We start from the raw sequence: 26,840 nt of genomic DNA, 5'->3' as shown, positions 1-26,840 counted from the left end.
CTGATTTAAATAAACTTGAAGACCAATAATTTCTTAGTGAATACCCATTAGAAAATTCCTCCTAATCCTAATGATTCCCCTCCCCCACCCCCCCAAAAATCAGTCAAATAGAAAGAGAGCAAGAGACACAGATTTTTATTTACCTAGCAGCTAATTCCTACTACTGCCACTTCACTATTTGTGCATGGATCTCTATGACAAATTCCAGTAGAAAGTTCTGTAATGTATTATACGCTATATATATATTCCAATTACTTAGAAATACCTGCATTTACTTTATTTTTTTTGTCACACATTTTTGTGACAAAAACTCACTATTAGAAGCTAGTAATTCTATAGTTACATGGGATGAACACAGTCAGTGTAAAATCAGAAGTTTGGCAAGTGAAAGATTTAACAGGTTGCCTTTTTTCTTGAACATTGGTACCTGCCACATCCTTTTTTAACTACTGATGGAGTAAAACAGACTGGTAACTTCAGGAATAGAAACAGGAAAGCACATTCCTAATACCTTAGCATATGTAGTAAAAGACTGTTTACAAAATATCAACTAGTCAAGCAGATCTATTGCAAATATGCATTATATTACACATTTCCAGCTATTTAGGCAGAAATATAGGGCCTTTATAGACATGCTCCAGGAGGCGGAGGGGGCGTTTTAATTAGCTTGGAACTGAGCTAATTAAAAGCACCTGGAGCTTCACATGCATCAGGGTCCCCACAGTGAAAAACAGCAGCAGGGTGCTTTGGATTAAAGCTTGTCGAACAAGCTTTAGCTTAAAGCACCCTGATGCCATTTTTCAGCATAGGGACACGGATATACATGACACCAGAGTTTGCTGGAGCGCAGTAATTTCCATGCTCCAGCCGATTCTATTAATCGAGTCTATGAGCAGCCTCCCTGCATGTGTGTAAGTGTCCATACATTATAATAACTTTTAGTGAAATCACTCTGCACGCTTCTAACCTTCATTTAGCACAAAATGTATCCCAACAGAATAAAACATTGTAAAGTAATACACAATGAGCCTTCAATGTGGCACTGAAATGTACTGTCTGCTGCCCACTGACTTCAGCAGGAGTCAGGTATATAAACGTACAGGAAAGCATTAGGAAACACAAACAACATTAATGCGACATTATAGCTCCAATCTCATTCTACAGCTGCACTTAGTTAACCAGCATGCATAGATATCCCTCTTCACTTTCAGCTTTAGACAGTATTATGAATATACTGTTAATTAATGCAATGTTCATTGCCCATCTCCTCTTCACAGTTTTCTGTCAATCATGAATGCGTTAGGAATGCAAGAAATAGAGTATACCTAGCTACAAAGTAAGTATATCATTTTTGCCATCTTAAATGCTTACAGATTGCAGCTATAAACTGAATTTAGAGTACCCCGTAGGCCAGCTGGCCTCCTAAACAAAACATGAAACTTTCTATCGAACACTTTTTGTTTATCAACATTAATTTGGGGACCCAAACTGAATACAAACTCAGCTCACAAACCTACATTTAACTTACAAATCAATTCTCATGCACAATGAAATCTTAACGGATTACTCTCAGAGCCCTTGAGGATGAAGCAGTAAACAACATGGTGGATTTTTAGACCTAATGGGCAGATCAAGCAAGAGTAAGCTAGTTATTGGACAATATTAATATTAACCATATGTGACACTATAAAGCATATGATTGTATTTTAATGTCTGTGGTCCCATATTAGATAAGGCTAAAATTTTTAAAGATACAGTAGTTTCATTTTTATTTTAAACTATTCTATCTATCCAAGCTTCATCCAATACCTACATTATTTCTACCCAACAGAGTTAAGGCTGATAGGGTGCTTTAATTGTTCATTTCCAGTTAATAGCGTTCTCTGGGATCTGATTTCCTCTCTTTTCATATACAACTGTGTAAATTTGAGCAGGCTTTTAACCCACTTTGTTCAGCTTCACTTGTTCCCAGTGCTAAATGCAAAGAAGGACTGAAAACAGCCGATGCACTGTACATTTGCACCCTAACTTCTGTCAGTCACTTGTCCATGTACCCAAACCATAAGATAGGTGCAAAACCCAAGTCCCAGGGGGAAATCTGAGAAGATGGTGTGATCAGAAATAACCACTAGGAAGCACACAATAAAATTATTAGGTAGCAAGTTTAAAACAAATTAAAGGGAGGTCTTTTTCACACAGGCTAGAATTAGTGTGTGGCACTCACTGACACAAGATGTGACAGCTAATAACTGAACCAGGTACAAAAGAGGACTGTACAAATTCCAGCAAATTACATCCATCAGTAGGTATTATACATGACAGTTAAGTCAGCAACCTCCAAATTAGGATTTCCTAGGCTTTTAAATACCAGAATCTGTACGGGAAGGGGTAGGAGACAGATTCATACCTTTCACTTAGCATCCACTATCTGCCACTGTGAGATAAAGGATACTGGAGTAGGTGGGAGGAAAGAGAACACTGACCCAGTATGACATTTCTCATATTCTTCTCTCTCTCATGTTTTTAATTAAAATTAACTACAGATAATATATTCTGTGTTTAATAAACTAGTTAGTTAAATGATACTAGATTTAAAGTGAGCTGTATTCAAAAGGAAGAAGTTTCTCAAATGTTTTGCATTTAAAACTAAAACTAAATGCAGCTTTTTGGCACTTTAACTGAATCCCACTTATCATTCAAAAGTAGTTTGACACCAGAAAAACCATAAGTAAAAAAAAGTTATCTAGTAAGTAAAAGGGTTGTTCACCATTTTCTATCACATTGAAACATCAGATTAAGAACCAGTGTAAATGTATATTAAGCTACGTAATTATTTAGCTTGTAACATGTTTATGATTATTTAGGTATAACATGTATCCTTCCCAATTAGGAAAAAAAGTAGTACTAAATTTAGTGCAAAGGCTACATTAAGTTGCAAATCAATGCATCATAATGGTTACAAAACAATGAGACTATTTATTTTTCTAGAAGGTTAAAAAATAGAAATACAAAACAAGATTTAAATCAATAACTTTAATCAAAAGTCTCTTGCTCGCTCTTTATCATCATAATTGAAATTGGTAATTAACTTGTACAAAACTCACATAGAATCATAGAAAGAAGGACTGGAAGGGACCTATACGATCATCAAGTCTGGTCCCTTCCTAAGGGCAGGAGGTAATTGGGCTCAAACGAGTTCAACAAGGTATTTGTTGGGCCTCCTCTTATAGACTGCCAGAGACGGGGACTGCACCACCTCTGCTAGAAGTGTGTTTCTAGTTACCTGTACAGAAAAGAAGTTTTTCCTTATGTCCAGCCGAAACTTTTCCTCAACTAGCTTGTGTGCGCTGGTCCGCTGTCTTCCGGGGGGGGGGGTCCAATATAAGATATCACGTCTACCAAAGAACCTTGTCTGCCTATTTGTTAGTATCTAATGTTTAGTACTTTAAATGGAAAAACAACAACATGTTTACTGATTCTGATAGCCTATCTTTAGTCCCCTTTACTGAAAAATAAAAGTTTTTGGTATATTAGGTTTTTGCTTTTAGTAAAAAGCTTTCTTGGAAGGGGGGTGGGGTCATGAAAAATAACTTGCAAAACCCTAATGGCCTACAAATTAGATAAGCATCAATTAGAGTTATGATCTAGTCATTTTTCCCAATACAGCAATTTCACGTGATCCACATAATGTAGTTTACAATAATTGAACAATTATAATGGTACCTGTAGCACTGCAATGAGTTCAAACTGAATTGTTTTTTCCATCAGAACTCCTGATTTTCCCCCCAGGCTAAACCTTAGTTTCAAATTGCATCAAACTGAAATTTCACACACAAAACTGCTATGTACCAGATATTTTTAGGCTTAAGAATTGGTCAAAATCCATCAAATGTATTTGTCATTCGATAATATTTCATACCTAATAGATGTGGGTGGGAGGAGGGAAGGGTGAGGGGTGACCAGGCATAAAAACAGGTTCCAGAAGGCAGAGCAAGGAAGCACCTTTGAGACTGATTCAGAGTTGTATGCTTTTGTAGGCGACAGCCTACTTTATCATATGCCATGAATGCACTTGTGGAAAGTTTTCTGACAAAGTAAGCTGTTGCCTACAAAAGCTTAAAGACTCACTGGTTCAGAGAGGCATAAAGTGCCCTGACTTCAGACTAACATGGCAAACTGTCTCTCTCTAACTGGCTCCAATTAGATATATTATTTTCTAGACAAGCAAATGTAATGCGAGACAATATTGTTTGGATTTTTTAATCAATTAAAAAGTTTGTTAAATTTGCGTGTAGTGTACTTTTCCTAACAATGATATACACATAGTTAATTTTTACCAGTAGTTTTTTGTTTGTTTTTTTTTTTACACAGAAGAATTCAAATATGTAGTGAATCATTATGTATTGAAAAGTATTTAGTGTAAGAAAGCTGGGTGGGGTTCAATCAGCTATCCACAACACTAAAGAATTTTCCAAAGTAGTTGTTTCAGAATGTTACAACATTTAAGGCTAGTTATGGAAAAGCATAATATTGGGTACCACACAAAAAGCTCTTCTACTGAAGCATTAAAAGTGTTTATTATTAATCCCAGGAAATCCTGTATACTCAATGTGGATTAAAACTGATCTAAAATCTCAGAACAAGTTTTAAACAGAGATCCAAAAAGATGCACTTTTCAGGTCTTGTTCTAATTAGGCTCAGTGGTGGTCCAAAACCTAAATCATGTCAACTGAAAATATTAATTAATTTAAGTGACATGGGATATTTCTTTGCAGAAATCCTACTGCTTTAATTCTGGGACATCCCGATTTTCCAATTGTTTTATAATTCTAAATTTTAGTCATCAGTTAAAAAAATATTTACTAAATACACAAGATTTTCTGTCTGTACTAGATTTCCTTTTGTAAGATGACCTTTTTAAATACGAGTGCAAAATTTCTTCCCCCAACACCACACACACTTTATTTAGATTATTTCAGAAATCCTATAGTACTCGGGCCTGATGGCATTAAAAAAAAAAAGCTCAGGATCACTTTCTCCAGTTCTTTTTCCTCTGACAACTGAAAGATTAAGAAGCCTTGTTGTAGTCATGATGGTCCAGGGAATACGAGAGAAACAGGATTGATCTGGCAGTATTTTTACTGGACTAAGCAGTTAGGGGAGATGTGGGACAAGCTTTCTGATGCAAAATGCCCCGCAAAAGGCATATTGTAATATAAATAATGCATAAAAAAAACAGAACTTGTAATAAGCAATCTGATATAGCAGAATACCAATTCTTTGTTTGTGTCCTTTTAAGAACACATTTGTTTACATGTTTACAAATAATTCATAAGTCAAAGCAAAAATGTGTTTTGTGGATTAACACAAATCCTTCAGTGTAATTCCAGTATTGATCAGCAAAGAAAAGGTTTGGTAACAGAAGCAACATTGGACTGATTTGATATCTAGTTTACTGTACTTAACTCTTCAGCTTAATGAATATAAATGGCTTACAGCTCACTCAAGTAGTATTCATTCTTAATTGCCATTACAATAAAAGTCTCAAAGTAATTAATATCCCCCAGAGTAATGGTAGTTTATAAACAATGTTTTGAATTCAGTTATGTAGTAGGCAACCACTGATCCTCTGAGGTCCTGTCAGGTGCCTGATGAATGATTAATCTGCTTGTATGGAGTCCTGTAACCACTGCACCAAGACTTTCCACAGATATGCCCAGGCAAGAGTATGGAGGAGTGGAGGTTGGTCAAGACCTACCATCCCATTTTAGACCATTGAGACAGAATCCAAAGGACAGACTGAGTCCAGAAGTTCAGGGCCTCAATGGTTGTTGCTTCTCCCAAAGAGCAACAGCTAAGAACTGCTGCTGAGTGCCTAACACCTCAGCAAGGGCATGCTGATGTACCTACCCAAAAGTGGCTACCTACCCTAGTGTGGGCTAGGGTTCTGAGGTGCCCTATACTTGTCTTATTCTGGAGGCTGCACCATTGTGGTATTTTATAGGAGCTACCCCGCCACAAGTAACCCCACCACGTTGCCAAGTTGGACAGAGTTTATGGTCATACCCAGGATATGAAAAAGGGACTATTCTTAGAAGAGAAGAGCTTCTCTCTCTCTCTCCCATCTGGGTATAAAAACAGGCACCACTTCCCCTCATGTTTCTGAACAAAGATGCACTGAACACCAAGTCATTATTTAATATGCATGTCCATGAAGGATTTGCCAGCCTTTTATGACAGAGGAAAAATGCAAAGATGGCAATTTATTACTGAACTGTGCCCTGTGGTCACAAGTCAAGTGAACCTTACATGGCTTCATTATTTCCTTCCCAAGAAAAGACTACACAGGAAGTAAATTAATATTTCATACACTGCGAGTGATTTGATGTTGAAAAGCCTGGCACATTAGTTGACAGAGTACAAAATGTAGGTGGGTCTCAGACCATCACTAACGTGTTAGCAAAAAACAAATCTTCAGTCTCCCGACATCAGGAGTTAATTCAAGGTCACAAAAGAACATTAAAATTACCAACAAGCAATAGAGATGTCCGAAGAGTCCAGGCTCAACCTAAAACTTCACACATCCTCCTAGTCACTGCAATGAACAGCACAAGAGCCAATTACACAGCGTAGTCAAGAGATCAGCCAAGAAACTAATTCAAGAGTCAGAGTTTAGCTCCTAAGTTTAGCACCACCAAAAGCAAATGTACAAGTGGTTACCATTTGGTACATGTAAGAATCAACTAGTCTCCATGTTGTATTATAGCTTGGACTGTATTGCTTTAGCCAAGTTATTTCTAGATAAAGAACTTCTAAAATAGTAGGACTGAGTTATGGATATTTATGGTTACCAGGGAAATAAGTGAGGTCAGCTGAGTTGGAATCAATTGGATACCAACAAATGAAGCATAAGTTAACTTATAACTCCTCTACGATTTCAAACTAAGTAAACGAAATTAAACAATAGCTAAAAGTTTAGCATACTCTACCATGTGGACTTCAGTAATTTGTTTTCATCAAACAAAGTGACTATGTCATTGTGACTAATCAAATACAGTCTTTGGCTTTTGCCCAAGCTCCCATTGGACCTTCCTTGCTATATATAGTCTCAGAAAGTTGAAGGCCAGAAAGGATGATTAGATCATCTAGTCTGATTTCCTGTTCATAACAGGCCATTAGGTTTCACCCAGATACCCTTATATTAAAGCCAAAGAGTTTAGCTAGACTACAGCATTTGAGTCCTCAGGAGACTAAACCGGTAGAGAGCAGAAGAAATCCAGGCACCACCCAAGGTAATCACTGTAACTTTTGTTTGTTAAAGTGGTACATATAGCCGTGCAAAAAAGTTTCACAGAATACCTTAGCTGCATGCCAAAAAGTTACGATAGCAAATAGGAGCATAGATCTTCCCTCCTCTCGCCATTCACACACCATGTGGAATCCCTCTAGAGAGAACCTTACTTGGCTCATAGGAAATATCTGGCCCAATAGGAACACCATTATAGACAATTTAACATACAAATGTTTCATCAGAATATGCTACGAAACAAGCATCAGAAAGCAGAGGTGTAGCAGGGCAGCCAGCAGTGGCTGCTTCCATGCCGACCGCGGCAGCTGCTTTTGCATACCCCCACAAAAGCAGTCGACCGGGTTGCTGCCCTGGTAACCCCCGCACTCAGTTATACTACTGTCAAAAACAGCATAAAAAAGAATTTGCAGCTTCAGCCTTATTTGATTTTAGTTGTGTCATTTCCTGAAGGACTGTGGGTTAAGACAGTTTAAGTGATGGTGAGGTGGGTAGAATTCCAACTGTGGATCTTAAACGAGATCAGATAGGACCATAGGAAAGTAGGGCTGGAAAGGACCTCCTCATGAGATCACCTAGTCCAGCCCCATGTTCAAAGCAAGTTCATCACTGACTAAACCAGCCCAGGAAAGTTTCTATCTTACCCGCCCTTGAACATTTCCAGGAGGCAGATTCTATGACCTCTCTGGGTAGCCTGTTCCAATGCTTACCAATTCTTATTAGTCAGAACTTTCTTCCTAATTTCCAACCTGAATTTCCTCTGCTGCACATTGCTTTTAGTCCTGTCCCCGATGGCCATAGAGGATAGTCTAATCTCCATCCTTTTTGTAATCTCCTTTCAAGTATTTGAAGATTTATCAAATGCCCCCTCAGTCCTCTATTCTTCAGACTAAATAATCTTAGTTCTTTCAGCCTTTCATCCTAAATCATGTTTTCCAGAATTCTAATAATTTTTGTCACTTTCTCCTGGACTCTTTTTTAATCTGTCAACATCTTTCTTGAAGGATGTAATCTTTGTATCCAGGCCAAAACTGGATACAGTACTCCAAGTGAGGCCTCGCCAGTGCTGAACAGAGCAGAAGAATCACCTCCCTTGATTGGCAAGCGGCACTCCTGTTAGTACAGCTTAGCCTCCTGGCTTTTTCCCCAGAAGAAGAGCACACTACTGGCTCGCATGCAACTTCTGGTCAACTGTAACCCTCAGGTCCTTCTCTAAGTACTGCAGCCTAGCCAATCAATCCGTGGTCTGTATTTGTGTATGCAATTATTGCATCCCAAGTGCAAGACTTGCCACTTGTCCTTGGTGAACTTCGTCCAATTCATTTGGGACCATTTCTCCAGATGAAAGGATGAGGAAACGATAGCTCTTTTCTACTAGTAAACCACTATCTATCCAGTGAATGCATGTATTCCCAAGTTAAATGATAGCTACTTCACAGTCAGGGTGCAGTGCTGGTAAACTGCCAGAGTCTTGAAATTCTGGAAGTATTCTTCCTAAGGAACTAAGTTCTACATTTTTCATTTCATCCAAGGAGGATCTCAACAGAATACAAATATCTATTTTTACTTAATCAGCAGGTAACAACACAGAGCTTTTAAGTCTTTGTCCTGTACTACAAAAACTCCAAATCCTTACCCTTGAAAGAGGATGCTCAAAAATGTGCATCACGTGTGCTTGTCTGCATCTGAAGTATGGGTTGTTATGTTGGTCCCCATCTGTGAAAACTAGCTGCACACTGACTTTGGCCAGTCCAGAACCTGGCTAACCAGGGCCCACTGATAATGTGGGAGGTCAAACCAGGAGGGCAGGTAACAGGATCAGCAATGAGAATCTTTGTTTTCATTGATCACAAATACAATTTCTCTAACCAATGTGATTCAAAGCTGTCCTGGTGCAGCATGTTGAACCACAGGAATCAACTCAATGACAAGCTAATTACAGGTAGTTTAAAAAATACATATGTAAGTGGCAAACCGAGCCAATCTTCTCTAACCTAAGAACAGTGTCCTCATGATAGATGTGAGAAGATGCTTGATACCAGCCGTCACGGTAGTGGAATACAGCAACATGCACATGGTGCAATGTAACTGCTCATCAACAAGCTTTGTGTATGATTAATGGCACCAGATTGGTGCACAATATTCTGCAATTGAATAGCAGATGGCAAGTGAGGATGTTTGGAAGGTGTTCAGCAAGCTGTAGATATGTATCAGTGTAATTTCTCATGTAGAAACTTATTCCAAAATAAGAATGACCTTTGTCAATTTAGCTTAAACTGCTTCCAAGCTGACAAATTAAACCAGAAAAAGGCCCACAAATGCCAAAATAAGAATGCCTACAGAGAAAATTATAGCAGTGTGTCTAAAGTGCAATATTATTTTTCTCCAAAAAAAATTCCAACAATTGTGGATATTCCCTATTATTCATATCAATGTTAATGATTTTTTCTGAATCCCTTAAAACCCTTTGCTCCAATAACATCCTGCGGCAATAAGTTCTACAGGATAACTGTGTGTAGAAAAATATTTCTTTTGATCAGTTTTGAATTTACCATGTCCTGATTACCATGGAAGCTTTCCATGTTCTATTACTACACAAAAATGGTGAACAGAAGGGTCCAATCTACCTTCACATGCTATTCTTAGCATGCACTGTTTCAAGCAGTGCACTGTTGAGCACATTTTTTAGTCTTCATTTTCTGTCTCCTGATGAATAGCTTACTACAGGCATCTATGATCAGACACACAGCTTGGAATAGCAGGCATATAAGCAAATCTGGGAAAAAAACTGAAAAAAATCATAGCTGGCAATCGCTGTGGGTTGTATTACCTACAGATTGCAGCAAACCTACTTTTTTAAGTTAGCATACAAAAGGTACAGAAAACCTTCAGCTATGAAAACAGTGACTACAAACATACCTCTTTTCACCCACAGCAAGAAAAAGTTATTTTCCAAGGGACTCCAATATACCATGTTGGTGGAACTACTAATTACACAGATAGTGAAAAACAAATTCATAAAATAAAGCAGTTGTTTTACATTTTAAATTTTAACACTTATTTGTATTCTGGTAATGCCCACAATGTGCCATCCACAGACAGAACTCTACTCCAAAGGAGAAGAGAAGAAAACCCACTCAAAATTTCAATGTATATTTTTAAAAGTTTATTGTGAACTTAAATTAAATCTTAGTTTCTCACCTGTCTGTTCCGTTCATCCATTATTCTTGTGATCTGTATTTTCTTCCTCCCCATTTTCACCGTCCTTTCCTTTCCCTTTTTAGTCCAGGAACACAATAATCCAAGAAATCTCTCTCTTCAGTATCCTAACACATGATACTTAGTTCTTCTGCACTGGTTTGTCTTCCACCCAACAAAATGGTTGATGTTTCTTTATATAAAAAACCTAAAATTAAAAAAAAGAAGTTATACTGAAATCATTTTGATTTTAGTATTTTCAAAGTTCAATAATTTCATGTTAACAATGCTTTCAGTCTAAGCAATTCCTTTTATAATGAACCAACACATACCTCCCAATCATATATCTTGTCCATTACTATAATATCAAACCGTACATGTTTTCTAACCAACTGAAATCAAGCCATTCCAGTAAGTTAGACCCATGTGCTGCTGTATACTAGAACTCATAGCTAGGAGTCAAAAGGTACTCAGTGGTTTTATGCGCTCTACCTAAGACACCTTGAAAAGTCCTGATTTTCTGGGAGGGTGGATGTTCAGCACTTTCTGAAAGCCCTTTCAAAAGTACAAGTTTCCCTCACTTTATGCAGGCTCTGTATGTGCAAATTCGCTCTTATGCGATGACCCATTCATTTTATACCAAAAATGGGTTAATATGCAAGGTAAATTCACTCTTCTGCGATCGGTGTGGCGAAAGCCTGTAGTCAACTGCTTTGTGTGGTGCTTTGTGGGAGTGACGTGCACCAAAATATAGTCTCCTGTGTGGCTCTGTGCAACTTGCTGTCCGCGACACCTGTTTCTGTAGTTGCCATCCCCATTATGATAGTGCCCTGTGCTTGGGTGTGCTGTCTGCTCTTGGCGAATACCAAAATTGTCTTGTAAAAGTGGTAGAAATGGGTCGGGGGGTCAGTACAGTTGAGGTCTTGGAACATATCCTTATTTGTTACATGGTAAAGTGGGTTCCCCTTATGCGAATTCGAGTTATGCGCCGTTTTCCAGGAACGCATGTACTGCATAAAGCGAGGAAAACCTATAATCAAACTTGACGCCTACAAAAATTACAAAACAACAACATGCAACTTATTTTATTTTGTATTTGAAACATTTTGATAATGTCATAACAATGTTGATTCTCTGTCCAAAAAGTGAATTCAATGTCAAGTATTTTACCAGGCAGGTGTCTCCACTAAGTCCATTTATGCTTTTTTATTTTATTTATATGGCAATTTCTTCAGAACTTAGGTCAGCTTATCCCCGAGATGCATGTTTCAGAGTGTTAGATTTTTTAAAAATCACGTTTTTAGTATATTCAGCCAATGCTATAAATGTATTTTTCCCACAGGTCTGGTTCACAAGTAGCTAGACACTGATGAATAGCTGAACATTTCTCAAGGTTATGCTCACTACCATTGACTTGCAAATTTTCACACATCTACTAACAAGCCAATTACCAACTCTGCACTTCTGCTGTTTTGACAAAGCCTTGTGTTTAGAAAGATTTGCACTGGATGAGCACAAACTGAAAGGGCAACCAAGTCAAAGACTGAATTTTCACTAACAAGCATGAACAAGTGATAGGAAACCAGTGCAAATCTGTAACACAAGAGACGTTCCGTGGACATAAACTGCTTTCAAAATGGCCAAAACTGGTTTAGGATAAACCTGGATGGATGTATTGTAGCATCAGGCTTAATTGATTTAGGTTAAATTGGTTTACTGAACTTCTGTCCCGGATTTAAGTACCACTTACACAGCTTCTAAGTCAATACTCATAATTCTACTGCAGCAGCCCTCTCAGAAGTCACTAGGGCACTACAATTCACTCTGCCTCTCCACTTTGGGCCACAAAACAATGCTAGGCAACTAGATTTGGACTCCTGCACACTCTCAAGCAGCCATTCCAGTTTGCACATATGCACTTCGGTCTCACCAAAGCTTAGGGGCAATCCAATTTGGTCTGAGAAGCACATAAATTATATCCAAGTCCTTAAGTTCTTAGGCAAAGAAAAACCACACCAAAAACCTGTTTGAGGCTGGCATCATGAGTAAGGAGAAGAGGAAGACCCACCCACCCTTCACCTGACAGCTTAGCAAGTTCAGGTACTTGCTCAGGGTGCAGGAAACCTGGGTTCTGAGCCTTTCAAACCTTCTGAGGCAGTCTGAAATACTATTTCCCTTCTCCCAGCAGAGCATGACAAAGACTATGGCTAGGCAAAGTTGATGAAATCCTCCAGCCATTCTTTTGAAGCTGCTTGATCTACTGGGTGGAAAGAAATGCAGAAACCATGGGAAAAGAGATGCAAGATGTCTGGACTCTGCAGGTTAAGCTTGAGTTCCGATACAACTCATTCATAAGAGCTATTATTAGTTAATATGAATGACAAGGGAAGGAGTCCAAATAGTCACCGTATTAGAGTCTGTACTTTGTTTGTCCAGCTTTCCGATTCAGAATGTTTTTGAAACCGATCCCTGAATATTTTAAGATGGTTGTCACAAATACCCGATTCTTTAAGCCACATGTAGAAAATTGTGTAACCATGCCACAAACCATCTCACAGCTAATAAGTAGTGACAGCAAGAGACGATTAGTCACAGCCTGCACTTCAAAATCTATTCACCCTGCACTGAGGGAATAACCATGACATTCTGATGCTGATGCAGCTTAAAAAGGAAGCAAGGGGATATCACAAGAGCAGGAGATGTCATTTTATATTTCTCTGACATCAACAAAGTCTCCCCTGCTAGAATATCATGAAATGCCCAAGAGACGCAGTATTATATAGAATACAACATTTTTTTTTAAAATCGGCATAAAATACTAAGATTATGTCGCGCCCATTATTTAAGAGGGTAAAACGACACTGCGTGTTATAGATGAATTACATTTTGAATCATTGAAACGTGCAGTATCTATACAAAGTAACAGCAGCATGACAGATTGCATAGTCTTCCAAATATTTCCTACCAACCTTCTGAGACCTACTAATTGGGATGCACACCCTAGATATCTCGAGCAGGGGTTCCTACACTTACAATACAATCCTAAAACCACAGGCAAAAGTCAAAGCCAGATTCAGACCCCACTCTGATGAGCTACAGTACCACCAACCATGTGACAAGGAAAACAAACTCCCTCTGGTCATCTACTGGCCTCAGCTTGAATACCCTGGACACATCAATAATGACTTCCTACGCTACACCTCCTAGAAAGCGATGGCCACCTCAAGGCAGGCTTGGGGAAAAGCCTGTCTTGTCTTACAAGCCAGGACCAAACAAACATCTCTCCAGCAACAGACTATCTAAATTCAATCTCACTAAGCTACCAGGGCTTGGTACAGACCCAGATGCTAGCTGTGCCCCCACAGTAACACAGACCACACCATCACTGGACCAAAATTAACTCTATAAACTGTGGTGTTATCTGGCTACTCACCCGATGTCATATATGCGGTCACCTTCTTACAATGTCCCTCTCCTGTCTACACTGGACAGATGAGATGATCCTTATGTGGAAGAATGAATGGACAGCGATTTGATATCACAAGAGCAGGAGACATAAAATGTACAACAAAGTCTACGGCCGGACGCTAACTTCCTGGACACTGCATCACTGACCTGAAAGTAGCTGTTCTTAAACACCGCAACTTAAAACAAACAACCTGAACTGAAAATTGCAGAAAAATAAATCATCCACAGATTGGGCTGCATGAAGCATGGTCTGAGAGACTATAGATTCTTATCCCATTACTGAGATTAGCTTTTATAACCCCCATATTCCTCAGTGGTTTAACTCCCTCGTTTATCTCTATTGACCTATTCAACCCAGCTTCATCTCTCTCACAAGGTCCCCTCCCTCTACCTTTCATATATAAAATTCCCTTCTAGTTACAACCCCAGGCTTTCTCCAAGTCCATTCACAGCATCTGACAAGGTAGACTATGTAAACTTATGCCTCTCTGAACCAATTAGGTCTCTAAGGTGCCACCCTAATCTGCCTTTTACCTTTCACTTGTAAACATGAGGAGTCAAGCTAGTCACCTAAACATCCATGGAGTTTCTTGGGAAGGTTTTCCCATGCATGCCATTGCAGGTAGCTGCTACCAGTATCCCAAAGCTACCTAGCACTCTTCATGGTGTCTGGGGGCTAGCAAGGGAGACCACTGAGAATACAGCATATTCTCCAATTCTCAGCTCTTCACTAGCTCAAAAAAACACTAAGACCAGCCACTACGGGAAAAGTCAGACTTCACTCCTTGTGCTGGAAGGAGCATGATCACCCAGTTACTCTGTGAGGATGGCATAAATCTAGTCAACCTACACGAGACCTGATATCTTGCTATCACCAATGAAATTAGAGTAAGTCATCCTGCAAGATCCACTCACTGAATGCCAAGGCTGTTTACACCGGAAGCCAGCATGCAGTACTTAGTGTCACACCCTGCTTCCCCATATACCAAAGCCAGGGGTGTCAAACTCATCTGGCTATCTGCCTGACGGCCAGCGTGTGCAACACACAGGCCAGACAGGCTCAGGCAGCACTGTGGGCTGCATGATAGGGCTCCGCAGGGTGGATCTTTTGACTCTCCTGTACTAAACTAAACATTTCCATGTAGACAAGTTCCGTCTGTCCATTTAAATTCTTAATTGCATCTCAGGACTGTGTATTTAAAACAAGACAGTATTTTTTTAAAATCCATTTTTACTACATACTTTAATACAAATACACACCAACTTCCCGAAGCTTTATTAAGTAGGAAAGGCACAGATGGTATTTCATTTGTGAGTGGGTCCACTTATGAACGGTAATTCTTCCACCTACATGAATCCATCTGCAACTCTTCCAACTACATTGTGTGGTATACAAGTACCAATTTACATTTTGGTTATTTAGGGTGCAGTTTATTTTTCCTTTTTACAAGGGTTTTACCTTTGACCTAAAAGTATAGGAAGTTGACTTCAATATTAATTTTGTTTCTACTCAAAGCTTTAATTTAAAATTAAAATCACAGTTGCATGATTAAAAGCACACATTTTAGTAATTCTATACGCCTTGGTAAACTTTGTATCATGAAAAGTTCTTTCCCCCACACCAACAACAAATGGATAGCTAAATAATAACAGGGAAGTTAAGTTAGCAGGCACAAATTAGGCGTCAGAGTAAAAATGAAATTAATGTTTAAAACTTAGGCAGTTTGATATTAACATATTTGCACAACAGCATCACAGGAGCTATCACCACAATCTTAGCCCTGGCACTACTCAGCCACAGCACAAGTGAAATCTCATACTGTACAAAGGAATGCCAGGCACCTATTAAATAAAATGATCAAGCAGAGAAAAAGGGTGGGGGAAATGCACAACACTTCCTGGTTCAGTACGAGAATACCACATGCTGGCAACTCTATGTTGAGCTAAGCCTGGGGTGGTGATATGTTTTAAGTACTAATTTGTGTAAAATGCAACTTCTTCCCGAGTTTCCTAGGTTTCTACCCCATTTTTAATTTTAACATCCTTAAGAACAATGCACACTAAAAGCAGTGATAATTCCACAACTGAAACAAAATTGTTACTTAAGCAGCATAAAAAGAAAGTATATTGTTAGCAAAATATTATCTCTTGATCACACATTCTCACCAAACCCGATTCAAATAAGAAACTGAACTTAGGCACATTCTTAAATCTCCTTGAGGTTTACTAAATTATCATTATTTAGAAAGAAGATATTAATGACTTGGTAGAAACAATTAATGTTAGTGCCTACTTAATATCTTGTAGACTTTTGGAAAAATTAGGTGCAAAAATATGTTTCAAAACTATTGTGCTTTGCTTTCCATTTTATTTTGAATTTGGGCTTTTCCAACATGGGTTGAATATTTCTTTGGCAATTTACGACGCCATATTCCCAGTTCAACAATTTACCACAATAAACCAAAAACAAATAGGATAATTGCAGATAATCTGCATGCTACAGGCTCTTTTTTTTTTTTTTTTAAATCAATAATTACGTGGACTACCACTTAAGGAAATACGTGTTTAAGAATTACTAAAATGGTATGATTAATTTCTAAATATCTAGGGATATATTTATAGTTTAAAATAAAGTTATAAACTACAATATATTAAGAAATCTTTAAGGTAAAATGAGATTGAAGAGACAAACTATAAACTGCATTTTTTTAAACTAACAAATTAATGACAAGACATATGCTGAATGTTCTCTAGTGTTCAGTGCAGGACTCCTGAATTCTGAACCAAATTCCCTGAATGATTTACAATGTAATCCTCAGTGAACGATAGGCTCTGTGCATCTCATTTTACTCATCCGTAAAATGGCGATCTAGCTCACAAACGCATTATGCTGAGAAACTTAATATTTGTAACACACTTCAAAAACTTCAGTGAATAGCAGTTTGATTTATCTGCCTGTAGGAAGACATTTCACAAAACAAAGAAACAGCTGCTTTAAAGCGGTGTGTGGTGACACATGCCAATTCTTTCATGGGTCTCAATATAAAACAATCAGCACTGCAATCCTTTGATACAATCTTCTTCGTTTGTTAGAAGAGACAAGAATTTCCTTATGATCTAGACTATTAATCATTAACTTTTACAGAGACAAATCAAAAGGAGTTTTTGAGGGTGGAGCAACTAAAAAAAAACAAAACAAAAAAACAGTCAACCAACTATTTTTTCTCGAGGTTTCCAAACAATTCAGCCTTGGAGAGAAATCAATTGTGAACATTTATACTGAAGGAATTTTCACTTACATAAAAATCTCTTGAACTTAATTTTTACAAGCACTTACTAAAAAGATGGACTTAGACTGGAACCTGGAATCAATGTTAACAATAGCGTGCAATGCTCTTGCTTCTATAATAAAGTTTTTAAAATTCACAACGTTTCTGGAGCCTTAATATACATAAGAATCACTTTTCAAGGCTTATTTTTTCAATCTTTAGTTACATATATAGGTCACACTAAGCATTCGGGTGTTATAACAACACTTACTGTCTGGATTTGCCTTTTCTGCATGTTCACTAAGATAAAACTTTCCAACAGTCATTTTTTTATTTTCAAATGACTACCAACTGAAACTTCTGCTGAACTTCTGAATTACCTTGTCTCTCTATTGCTTTTTCCTTCTCTGTGTAGCACAAACGAAAGATACAATTAGAAAACATAAGATAACAGTGTTTTAAAGATATTCCTAAATTCATGGTGCTCAACTTTCCTTACCAGCCCAAATCCTACCACTATCAATGAGTCTTCAACAATCCCCATGGGCTATTTAGCATTTCACAAACACAAAGGTTAGACACCACTTATTTGCATAAAAATGAAATAATGAACCCTTTAAGAACTGTAGTTTATGCTACGGTCTGTGAACTACTTGGTAAATAAAAGTCATGTCCTCAAGGCCTTCCCCAGCTGCAATTTCTAGAAAAAAAATTAGCAGAAGAATACTTGGAAGCATATAAACTTCTAATAGACAGGAACCAACAGGAAGTTCAAGGAATAGTAGTAGGGTGAGATACCCACCACAATCTCTTCTGCTGCCCTGGGTAGTAAGAGGAAATGGCAAGGGTTGCAATTGCTCAGCCCTTTATCTCCTCACCCAGGAGCATGAGTCATTCAGGGAATACGTATGCCCTAAGAAAGCAGCATTCAAAAAAACCAAAACAAAAAACAAACAAAAATCCCCAACAAAATTAAAATCTAATCCTCCATTCATGAGACAAACAGATCCTTCAACAAGCTCACTCTGATGTACTCTGAGGACATAAATATTATTATTACTGTATCCTCTCTCCACCTGTTTCCTCAGGCCTGGTTCTGATGGTTCATTACCATCACAGTGGAATTCAATCTTAATTTTGGTTTTAAGGACATGGACTGTGGGACTTTCTCTGTGTTTGCACTCAATTTAGCACAAATGATGCTCAAATACTAACTAGGGCTTTTGCTTACTTCCGTAAAAGAAATGTTCTCCACAGCAAAACTGCCATATATATTACATTACTTGTTATATTACTTGCACCTCACATTAACAACTTTCAGTGATCTGTAATTGATAGGCACACAAATTATCTGCCTTTTTCACAATGAAACACCAAGAAGCGCAGACCCCATCACTGCCCCAAACACCCTTCCTGATGGCATAGTCTGAGAAGCTAAACCTCCCCCCCGCCCCATATCCCAGCTTCCTGAAGTCATTCTTTTCTAAGGACCTCAAATGGCAGGTGATACAGAAGTATTGTTGTAAAACAATACACTTTTCCCTTCCCCAAAATAACTTTCCTGACCAAAAAAAATAGTTAATATTGAAACAATTTAAAAACAGGAAATCATGAGGAAGAGAACATATTTTTTCACATTATCTTACATTATTCTTTGTGTGCATCACAAAACACTTTTTCAGCTACAGCACAAGAAAAGAAAAAGTCAGCCTTTGGGAGCCAGACTACATCAGCAGATTGCATCTATAGACCTAGATGGATTTGTAGCATTTTTATAACTGAATATGCCCCTCAATTTCTAGACTCAAAACAAAAATTCGATGCTCTAAGAATCGGCTAAAAATATAAAGGTTTTAAAATAAATTCCTCCAAAACTATTTTACAAGATTTCAAAGCATGTCGAAAGGTTTAGTAGAACAACAATAACATTTAAGCTTGCAAAGGTGGGGCCTTTTCTGTAATTCTCTTATACATACAACATGCATTCATTCCCTGAAACAAAGCTTAAAATGCAACATCAGGTTGCATGCAGGACCACAAAAGTCTAGGTTACAAGGAATTTGAAAAATGCATCAAGGCATGCATCAGGAATCAGATTCTGGCTCTTAATGGAGAGAGGAAGCAATCACTTCCATGTTTACTAAGATATATGTGATAACTTGTTTTAAGCCAAGGCTGTGCAACTTCTAAGTGGCCAGGGGTGCATGCCCCACAGACTGCACGCTGTAGGGCAGGGTCGGGCAATTATTTCGGGCAGAGGGCCGCTTACTGAGTTTTGGCAAGCCATCGAGGACCGCATGACAGGCAGCCACAGGCAGATAAATATTAATTTTCTAAATTTTTTAGGAGCCCCACGGGCTGGACACATCCAGCCCGTGGGCTCCATTTTGCCCATCCCTGCCGTAGAGCCTGCGCCAGCAGGGGCCACAGGTCCCCCATGCTACACAATGTGCGCACAATGTAGTTCCCCCGCACAGGTGCCTATTTCACCTTCATCCACTGGTGGACTAACTGGGGGGGGAGGAGGTGGCCATGGCTCCCAGGCACTGGCCTAGGGTGGGGGGCACCGGCCAGGCCCTTCAGAGAGTTATCACACCATGTGACTAAGTATTGGTACGAAAGGGGTGGGTAACTGTGATGTGTGTGGGTGGGTGGGGGGTGCTGGAGACCCACGGTACATCACTGCAGGCTCCCCCACTGCACTGCATGGGGACTCCAGGTCCCTGGCTCCGAGTTATGCTGAGCCACCCCAGAGCCCTGAGACCCCAACTGCTACTTCAGCTGAAGCAATGGGAGCAGCAGCAGCTGGCTGAGAAGCTGGAGGCTCCATGTTAACCCTCACGGGCCACAGGTTGGCCAACGTGCCAGCTATGATAAAAGATATATATTTGCCCAAATAACCTTGCCTTTCAAGAATGATATACTTTCAACTAAAAAGAAGGATACTTCATTCAGGAACTCAGCTGGTTCCCAAGAAGAATTCAGTTCCGTATGAATATGAATGCATTATTTGCCACCTGCTTCACTCCATGTTCCTGCCATAACCTTTATTTAATTATTTATTTATTTACTGCCTTTTCCTGTTCTAGCCATGGCTGATGGTTGGTCAAACTGGGTGCCTGATTTAGAGTCAAGAAGGAACTCTTCCCCCAAATCATACCATCATAGAAAGTGAGGGTAGGAAGGGAACTCAGGAGGCCACATCTAGTCCAACCCCCCACTCAAAGCAGAACCAGCCCCAACTACCTCACCCTAGCCAAGGCTTTGTCCAGCCAGGTCTTAAAATCATCCCAGGATGGAGCTTCCACCAACTCTCTGGGTAACCTGCTCCACTACCCTCCTAGTGAGATTGTTTTTCCTAATATCTAACCTAAACGTCCCTTGCTACAACTTGAGCCCATTGCTCCTTGTTCTGTCATCTCCCCACAGTGAGAACAGTCCAGCTTAGGGGTAGGCAACTCTTTTTAACTGGAGGGCCACTTGAGGAATTTCGGTGAGCTGTCGCAGGCTGGTGGGGAGAGGGGATACTGCCCTGACCCAGCAGGGGGGAAGAGAGGAGAGGGGAATGGTTCCTATCTGGCTCAGGCCCATCTGCCCCACATCCACCACCGGGGATGCCCAACGGAACGGGCAGGCAGGGTCTTCATGGAGCCCAGCCAGGAGCCCCACGGGCAGGGCCACGCTCAGCCAGGTGGGTGGGATGGGGCCGCAGGCAGGCAGTCTTCTTGTCTCAAGTCTGTAGATGAGTGGGAGTCAACCTTTTTGGCAGACATGCTATAAAATTAGCCCAGGATCCTCACCTAGTGCCACCCTGATCACCTTCCCCTACCTGACCTGCTGCTCTACTTTTTGTTCCCTATCATGTCCTCCCTGACCAGTCTGCTGCTCTGTTTTCTACTTCTTGACCTGTCTGCCACTGTGTTGCCCGTCTCCTCCCCAGTCTACTGCATGCCACACACACAGGCTGCCTGTGCCACTCATGGCATGCAGGCTGGCCACTCCTAATACACACTATCTCTGTACCTCTCCATAGTCCATGACCTACCAAAGGCCTAAATCCTGGATTGAGACATAATCCAAGAAACAGCTGTTCTATAATGTTCCTCAGGGCTCCGAGTGAAAGCAATCCTTCCAGCAGAAGGACTGGAACTGCCCAAATTCATTTCAGTGGAAGTCGTTAGAATGATAGTGCGATCATCAGTAGGGTATAAACTCAAAAAAGGCCAGAGGCTTCAGAAAGCTCCTATCAAAACACATCACTATACAATCAAGGGCAATGACAATTAACTGAATGAAAAAAAAATGTGGTTACTTTTTGGATGGTCTTAGAGTAGGACATGCTCAGTAAAAATCTAGAAGAGAACTAATTTTTACCTGAACAGATACTACTTTGGAAGTATCTTCCCACGCTGTGAAAAAATGTTAAATGTATAGCAAGGGTAATACATTCAGGTCAGAGAAACACTACAGTCTGATAGCATAAAACACCTTCAAGCTGCACATGTTAAAACACCTTTAATCCATTTAAAACATCACTAAAACAAATGCATCACCAGCATCTTCTGCTTTCCCAGTGGTCTTCATATTTTATTAGTCATTTCAGTAAAGCTTTGACTTCCATTGCTGCTAAGATGGAAAAAGTGCTGAGAGCCAAGTTAAGTTCCTAGGTTCAATAACCATACTTTTTACTCCACTTTAACTTTTGGGTAAAATATGCAACCCAATGTCTGGCCAGTTTATACGTAAATTAAAAAAGGATTGTATGCAAAAGTTGTAAGAAATACTCTGAGCCACATTCTCTGGGGGTATTAACCAGAATAGTTTCACAGAAGTCAAAGGAGCCCAGTGAATATCCACAATCTGAAGATCTGGCCCATTAGTCGCACACAAACTTTGAATTAATTTTAATTCAGCAACACCAAATTTCACCTCTACTTCAGATTATATGAAATATTTGGACAGCCCAATGTGTAACACTGTTTGACACGATATATATGTATGCTACATTAGAAAGGATTTGGACCTTCTGTATAGCAAGCACGATTTCCCAAACAGCCCCGATTCCATTTTCTAGTGTTGTGTGTTCATGAAAGACCAATTAATATACACAAAAAGCAGACTTCCCAAAACTTTAACAATTGATTTCTCTAGCTTGCATGATTAAAACCTTGACTAAAATCTGACTATTCCATCAACCATTTCTTTTCTTATAACATTTCCTACATGAAATATCTCGCTCTATTTCTTCTTCTGGCACAGAGGTTGAGCGATGGCAAGAAGAAGGGGTAATTAGGAAAGAAAAAGATGTTGCTCACTCAGAAGTTAGAAAAATCCAGAAGTAAGGTTTGACAGACAACCTTAATTCAATTCCCTTGTGTTCATGCATTATAATAGAGTATTTAATTACATATTCCCACACTTCTTTTCCATACGCCTCCTGCCTCATTCAGGGTACAGGAACATTTTTCTCTGGGGAGGAATCAGAGCTGTACAGTGAAGGAGACTGTTGTCTAAATTATCCTAAATCCCTCATTCACTTCAGACCATAGAAAGGGCACAGTGAATGAGATACAGGACTGCAGGAGAGATCAGGATTGCCTGAGAATTAAGGAAGTTGAATGCTGCCCTGGAGTACTGGATCATAACTGTACCTGCCACAAAGATCCTAAGAGATTCTAAGGAAGCTGCATTTAAAAAAACAAAAAAATTTGCTCACTAACTGTGTATTCCTCATTTAATGGGTGCCTGTCTTGAGACCTCTGGTCTGATTCGCAGAAATAATGGGCACCATGGTTGCTAACTAACAATTTTTTAATTTTATTTTTTACTGACAATCAGCAAACTTTTTACTGACACTTTGGTTTAAACTAGCAGGAAAAAAAAGGGGAGGGGGGGAGGTTGGCAACCTTGTGTAGCAACCCTGCACAACTACACCAATGTTTTTACACCCTGCTGCCCCCACCATGAGGGACCTCTACTCAATACCCAGCCTGACCCCGTGCTGGCTCTGCTTCCCCATCCTGTCAGACCCCCCACCTGCTGCCTGTTCCCTACCTACTAGTCCCATAGCTCCATCCCATTCCTATTCTGTCTGGTTCAGTGACAACCATACAACAGCAGCATTTGCTATGAGGCTCTAATGCAGGGATCGGCAACCCCCAGCACGCATGCCAAGCATGGCACGCAAGGCCATTTTGCTCGGCACGCCACCACCAGCCCCAGCTCTAGGTAGCTGCTGCCAACCACAGAGCCCAAGCTGCTCCCAGCAGGCGGGCCTGGGTGCAGCAGACAGGCTGCAAACAGCTGTGCCGGGCTCCGGCATCAATGCGTGCATGTGTGCTTCGGAGCAGGCGGTGGGGGAGGGGCCTGAGGAAGCGCAACCTCGGTCTCTCCCCCGCTCCCGGCACAAAGGTGTTGTCAGGGCCCAGCCCAGCTGTTTGTAGTCAGCCTGGGCTCTGGGCAGCTGCAGCCTTGAGCAGGGCAGAGCAGCTGTAGCCATAGCCACCCTGCCTGGCACCATCCTCCCCAGCATAGTCCTAGCGTCTGCTGCCTGAGGTAATGGAAAAGGGGCATGTCCCGGTCCTGAGTCCCAGTCCTGAGCCCCTTGCTCAGCTACCTGGGACAATGGGGTAGGGGTACTGGGGCTCGGTGCCTGCCCAGAGGGTTGTGGGAGGGGGGAGCTCAGGAAGTGGAGCCCTCCCTACTGAGTCTGCAAAGCAGAGTGAGTGGGAGAGGGCGAGTGAGTAAATGCGTTGGGCCTCAGCCAGCTCCAGCCCCAGTCCAGCCCCGAGGCTGCCACCAGGCTCCTCTCCCCAGCCGGGCAAAGCCAGGGCTGACCCACACCATGGTAGGCAAGGGCGAGGCCAGAAGCAGGGCAAGCAGCCCTGGGAATCCCCTGCTGGGCTTGGCTTCCCCTGCCTCCCCCAGTGCCAGTGGCACCACACTGGAGCAGGACTAGGAGGGGAGAAGAGGCTGCACTCCCCGCCCCAAGCTTCCGGGTCCCTGCCGCTGGGACCAGGGCTAACGTCGAACCAAGGAGCAGCTGTGTGGGGACCGAAAGACCCAGTCTGCCCTGCTGCATCAATTCCTCCTGGCTCTGGTGGCTTCCCCTGAGGCAGAACCTGGGAGAGGGGGCCTGGAAGACTCCTGGTCTGCGCTTTCTGAGAGCAGAAGGGTAAGCGGGGGAGGGGAGGGGAGGGGCTGAGGTGAGTGAAGCCTGGACCTCTGCTAATCCCCCTGGACCCCCTAGCCAAGTGAAAAAGGGGCTTAATCTCCTCTATTCCTCCCACAGACTGAGGGGAGGGGGTCAAAGAGTCCCTGAAACAGGCTGCTCAGCCCTCTAGCTAATGACAGCATGTATGCTGGGCCCCCCCCCCAAAAAAAAAAAACAACTGGCTAGTTTTGAAGCAACTTTGCACTATAAATTTAGCTAATACCTGGCAATCCTGCTGGCTACAAGCAGCTGCTACAGGCTCCAGAGCCCAGTCATCAGCTCTGTGCTGGCAGCAGGGGAGGGGCCGGGGTTGTGCTGCCTCAGGCTCCCCCCCCACCGTCTGCTCCGAGGCGCACATGCAGCTGTTTGCAACCTCCTGGCTGCAGCCAGCCCCAGCTCTGGGTAGCTGCTGCCAACCACGGAGCCCAGGCTTGCAGCAGGGCTCCCAGCTGAGCCTGCCTGATTCCCACCCACTCCAAGCCCAGCACTGGCCCACCTACTGGGATGAGGCTGGCACTGCCCTTTGCCAGGAGTACCACATCTTTGCAGGCTTAGCTGTGTGGAGTGGGTGGGTGGTTGGGATGATGGGCAGGCTCCAGGCTGGGGCCTCGGCTGGCCACGCTACATCCCAAGGGCTGGCTCCCCAGGGAAGCACAGGGGCTCTGGCAGATCCAGGGCACTGTTGGGTCGGATTTTGTCCGGTGGCCCAGCAGCCCAGCTCTATGCATCCATGCATATGGTTCTGTGTGTGCACACGTCTGGTTCTGGATGTGTGTGCATGCGTCTGTTCTGGTTCTCTGTGCGCGCGCGCGCACGTGCACATGTGTGCATGCCTGGTTCTTTCTCTGCTCTCTCTTTTTTCTTTCTCTTTCCCCTTTCTCCTCTTTGTCTCTCTCCCTCTCTCTGCAACATGCTTAACAAAAAAAGGACACAACAAAGGCAACATTTATGATTATTAAATATACTAATATGCAGTGCGTCCTGCCATGTACCAACCCCCAATTTTGTTCTTCTGGCATGCCGGCACTCCAGCACCTTCCATGGTAAACATTGTGGTTTTTTCGGCACTCCGGCCAAAAAATGTTGCCTACCCCTGCTCTAGCGAGTCAAAGTCCTGACAAGGCTTCGCTGCAGGACTCCAGGCAGTGCTCATACTTAGACACTAGGTGGTGCTGCTCTGCTTTCCTGGTCTGTCCAACATCAACACTTGAATTTATTTAGCTTACTTCTGACACAGTAACAAGCTCAGTGTTTCTGCTTTTTACGGATGGCTTATTTTTTTTTCCTTTTTCTTTTTATGGACGTCACAGATAGGCATTCTTTGGCCAGTTGGAAACCCTGCTGAGGACCAAGAGATTCCACTTAACTCCATGGGAGATGTGATCTGAATAAAAGTGCCAACATACCACAACTGCCCACATACCACATGCCCCCAAACAAAAACACACACACTTGGCTTTTGGAAGGCGGAATGTGAAAAAACAATTTTTTCAGAGTCATGGCCAGCGGTATGACAGAATAAGTCTTCCTGGCAACAGAGTGTCGAGGAAGTGTGACATCCCAGAAGGCAATCTGGGTGAGGCAGCAGGAACTTCCTGATGTGGCAGGACAGCCACTCAAGACCCCAGACCCTTGCTAGACCAGTAGTAAGACTGTTGCTTCTTTACCGTAAATAGCTCTTTATACAAATTTCCTGTAAGTAATTAAGTGTTGTTTCCACACCACAAGCCTCATCACCACAAGCCTCATCAACTGGCAGTCTGGAGTAGCAACTCCCTCACCCTCAGTCAGCTCAGTGGTTCTTCACATGAAAGCTACTGCCTCACTCGTGGGCAAAATACGGGACTCCGCCCATGCTCTATGCAGCCTCGAGGAAAACTGGCAGACATCTTGGTACCCATGAGTCAGTGTCTGCTTGCACTATTATACCCTGCTTCTATGCCAGGAAAAAAAATCAGCTTTCCCACAAGGTATGTGCCTGCTGATTTGGGGACAGGATGGGGAGGGGAAGGTTGCATGAGTAAGCATAAGACAGTGTGTTCTAAGAAAAAAAGATCAGGTCCCAAGTGTTTCAAATTGGGCACCTACAAACTGATGGGCACTTCTGACTTTTTGCACTTCACTCTGCCATCAGTTAAACGTGGAAAGAAAAGACTTTAAGGAAATGTAATAATTGCATGGTTAGAGCAATTGTTATTTTTGACAGGCAGTAGTAGATAGAGGACACTGACTGTGGTTTTCCTTACCGAGACGGCAAACCTGATGATGACGCCGGCATCCTGTGTTTCATTCTACGCTTTGGAGGGGAATGAGCACAGACTCTCCCCTTCCCCAAATCTGACCTTTTCTGTCCTGCCCCCTCAAATCTGTTCCTCAGTCCCATCTC

At 41.5% G+C, this 26,840-nt stretch overlaps 1 protein-coding gene across 17 annotated transcripts in view; it reads right to left on the bottom strand.

The window, feature by feature from the left end:
- Positions 1-26,840, bottom strand: part of MEF2A (myocyte enhancer factor 2A) — a 164,534-nt gene that overhangs the window by 89,486 nt on the left and 48,208 nt on the right. For 16 of the 17 annotated variants that reach the window (XM_025199549.1, XM_025199538.1, XM_025199534.1 and 13 more), the window contains one exon: positions 10,508-10,712. In XM_025199549.1, coding sequence (XP_025055334.1) covers positions 10,508-10,561 — 54 coding nt within the window. In that variant the 5' untranslated portion in view covers positions 10,562-10,712. Of the gene's footprint in view, positions 1-10,507; positions 10,713-17,512; positions 17,649-26,840 lie in introns of those variants that run through there. The other variant, XM_025199541.1, reaches the window with a different exon arrangement.

The sequence above is a fragment of the Alligator sinensis genome, unplaced genomic scaffold (assembly GCF_000455745.1).
Source record: "Alligator sinensis unplaced genomic scaffold, ASM45574v1 scaffold210_2, whole genome shotgun sequence".
NCBI classification, from domain to species: domain Eukaryota; kingdom Metazoa; phylum Chordata; order Crocodylia; family Alligatoridae; genus Alligator; species Alligator sinensis.
This window is presented reverse-complemented; position numbering and strand designations above follow the sequence as displayed.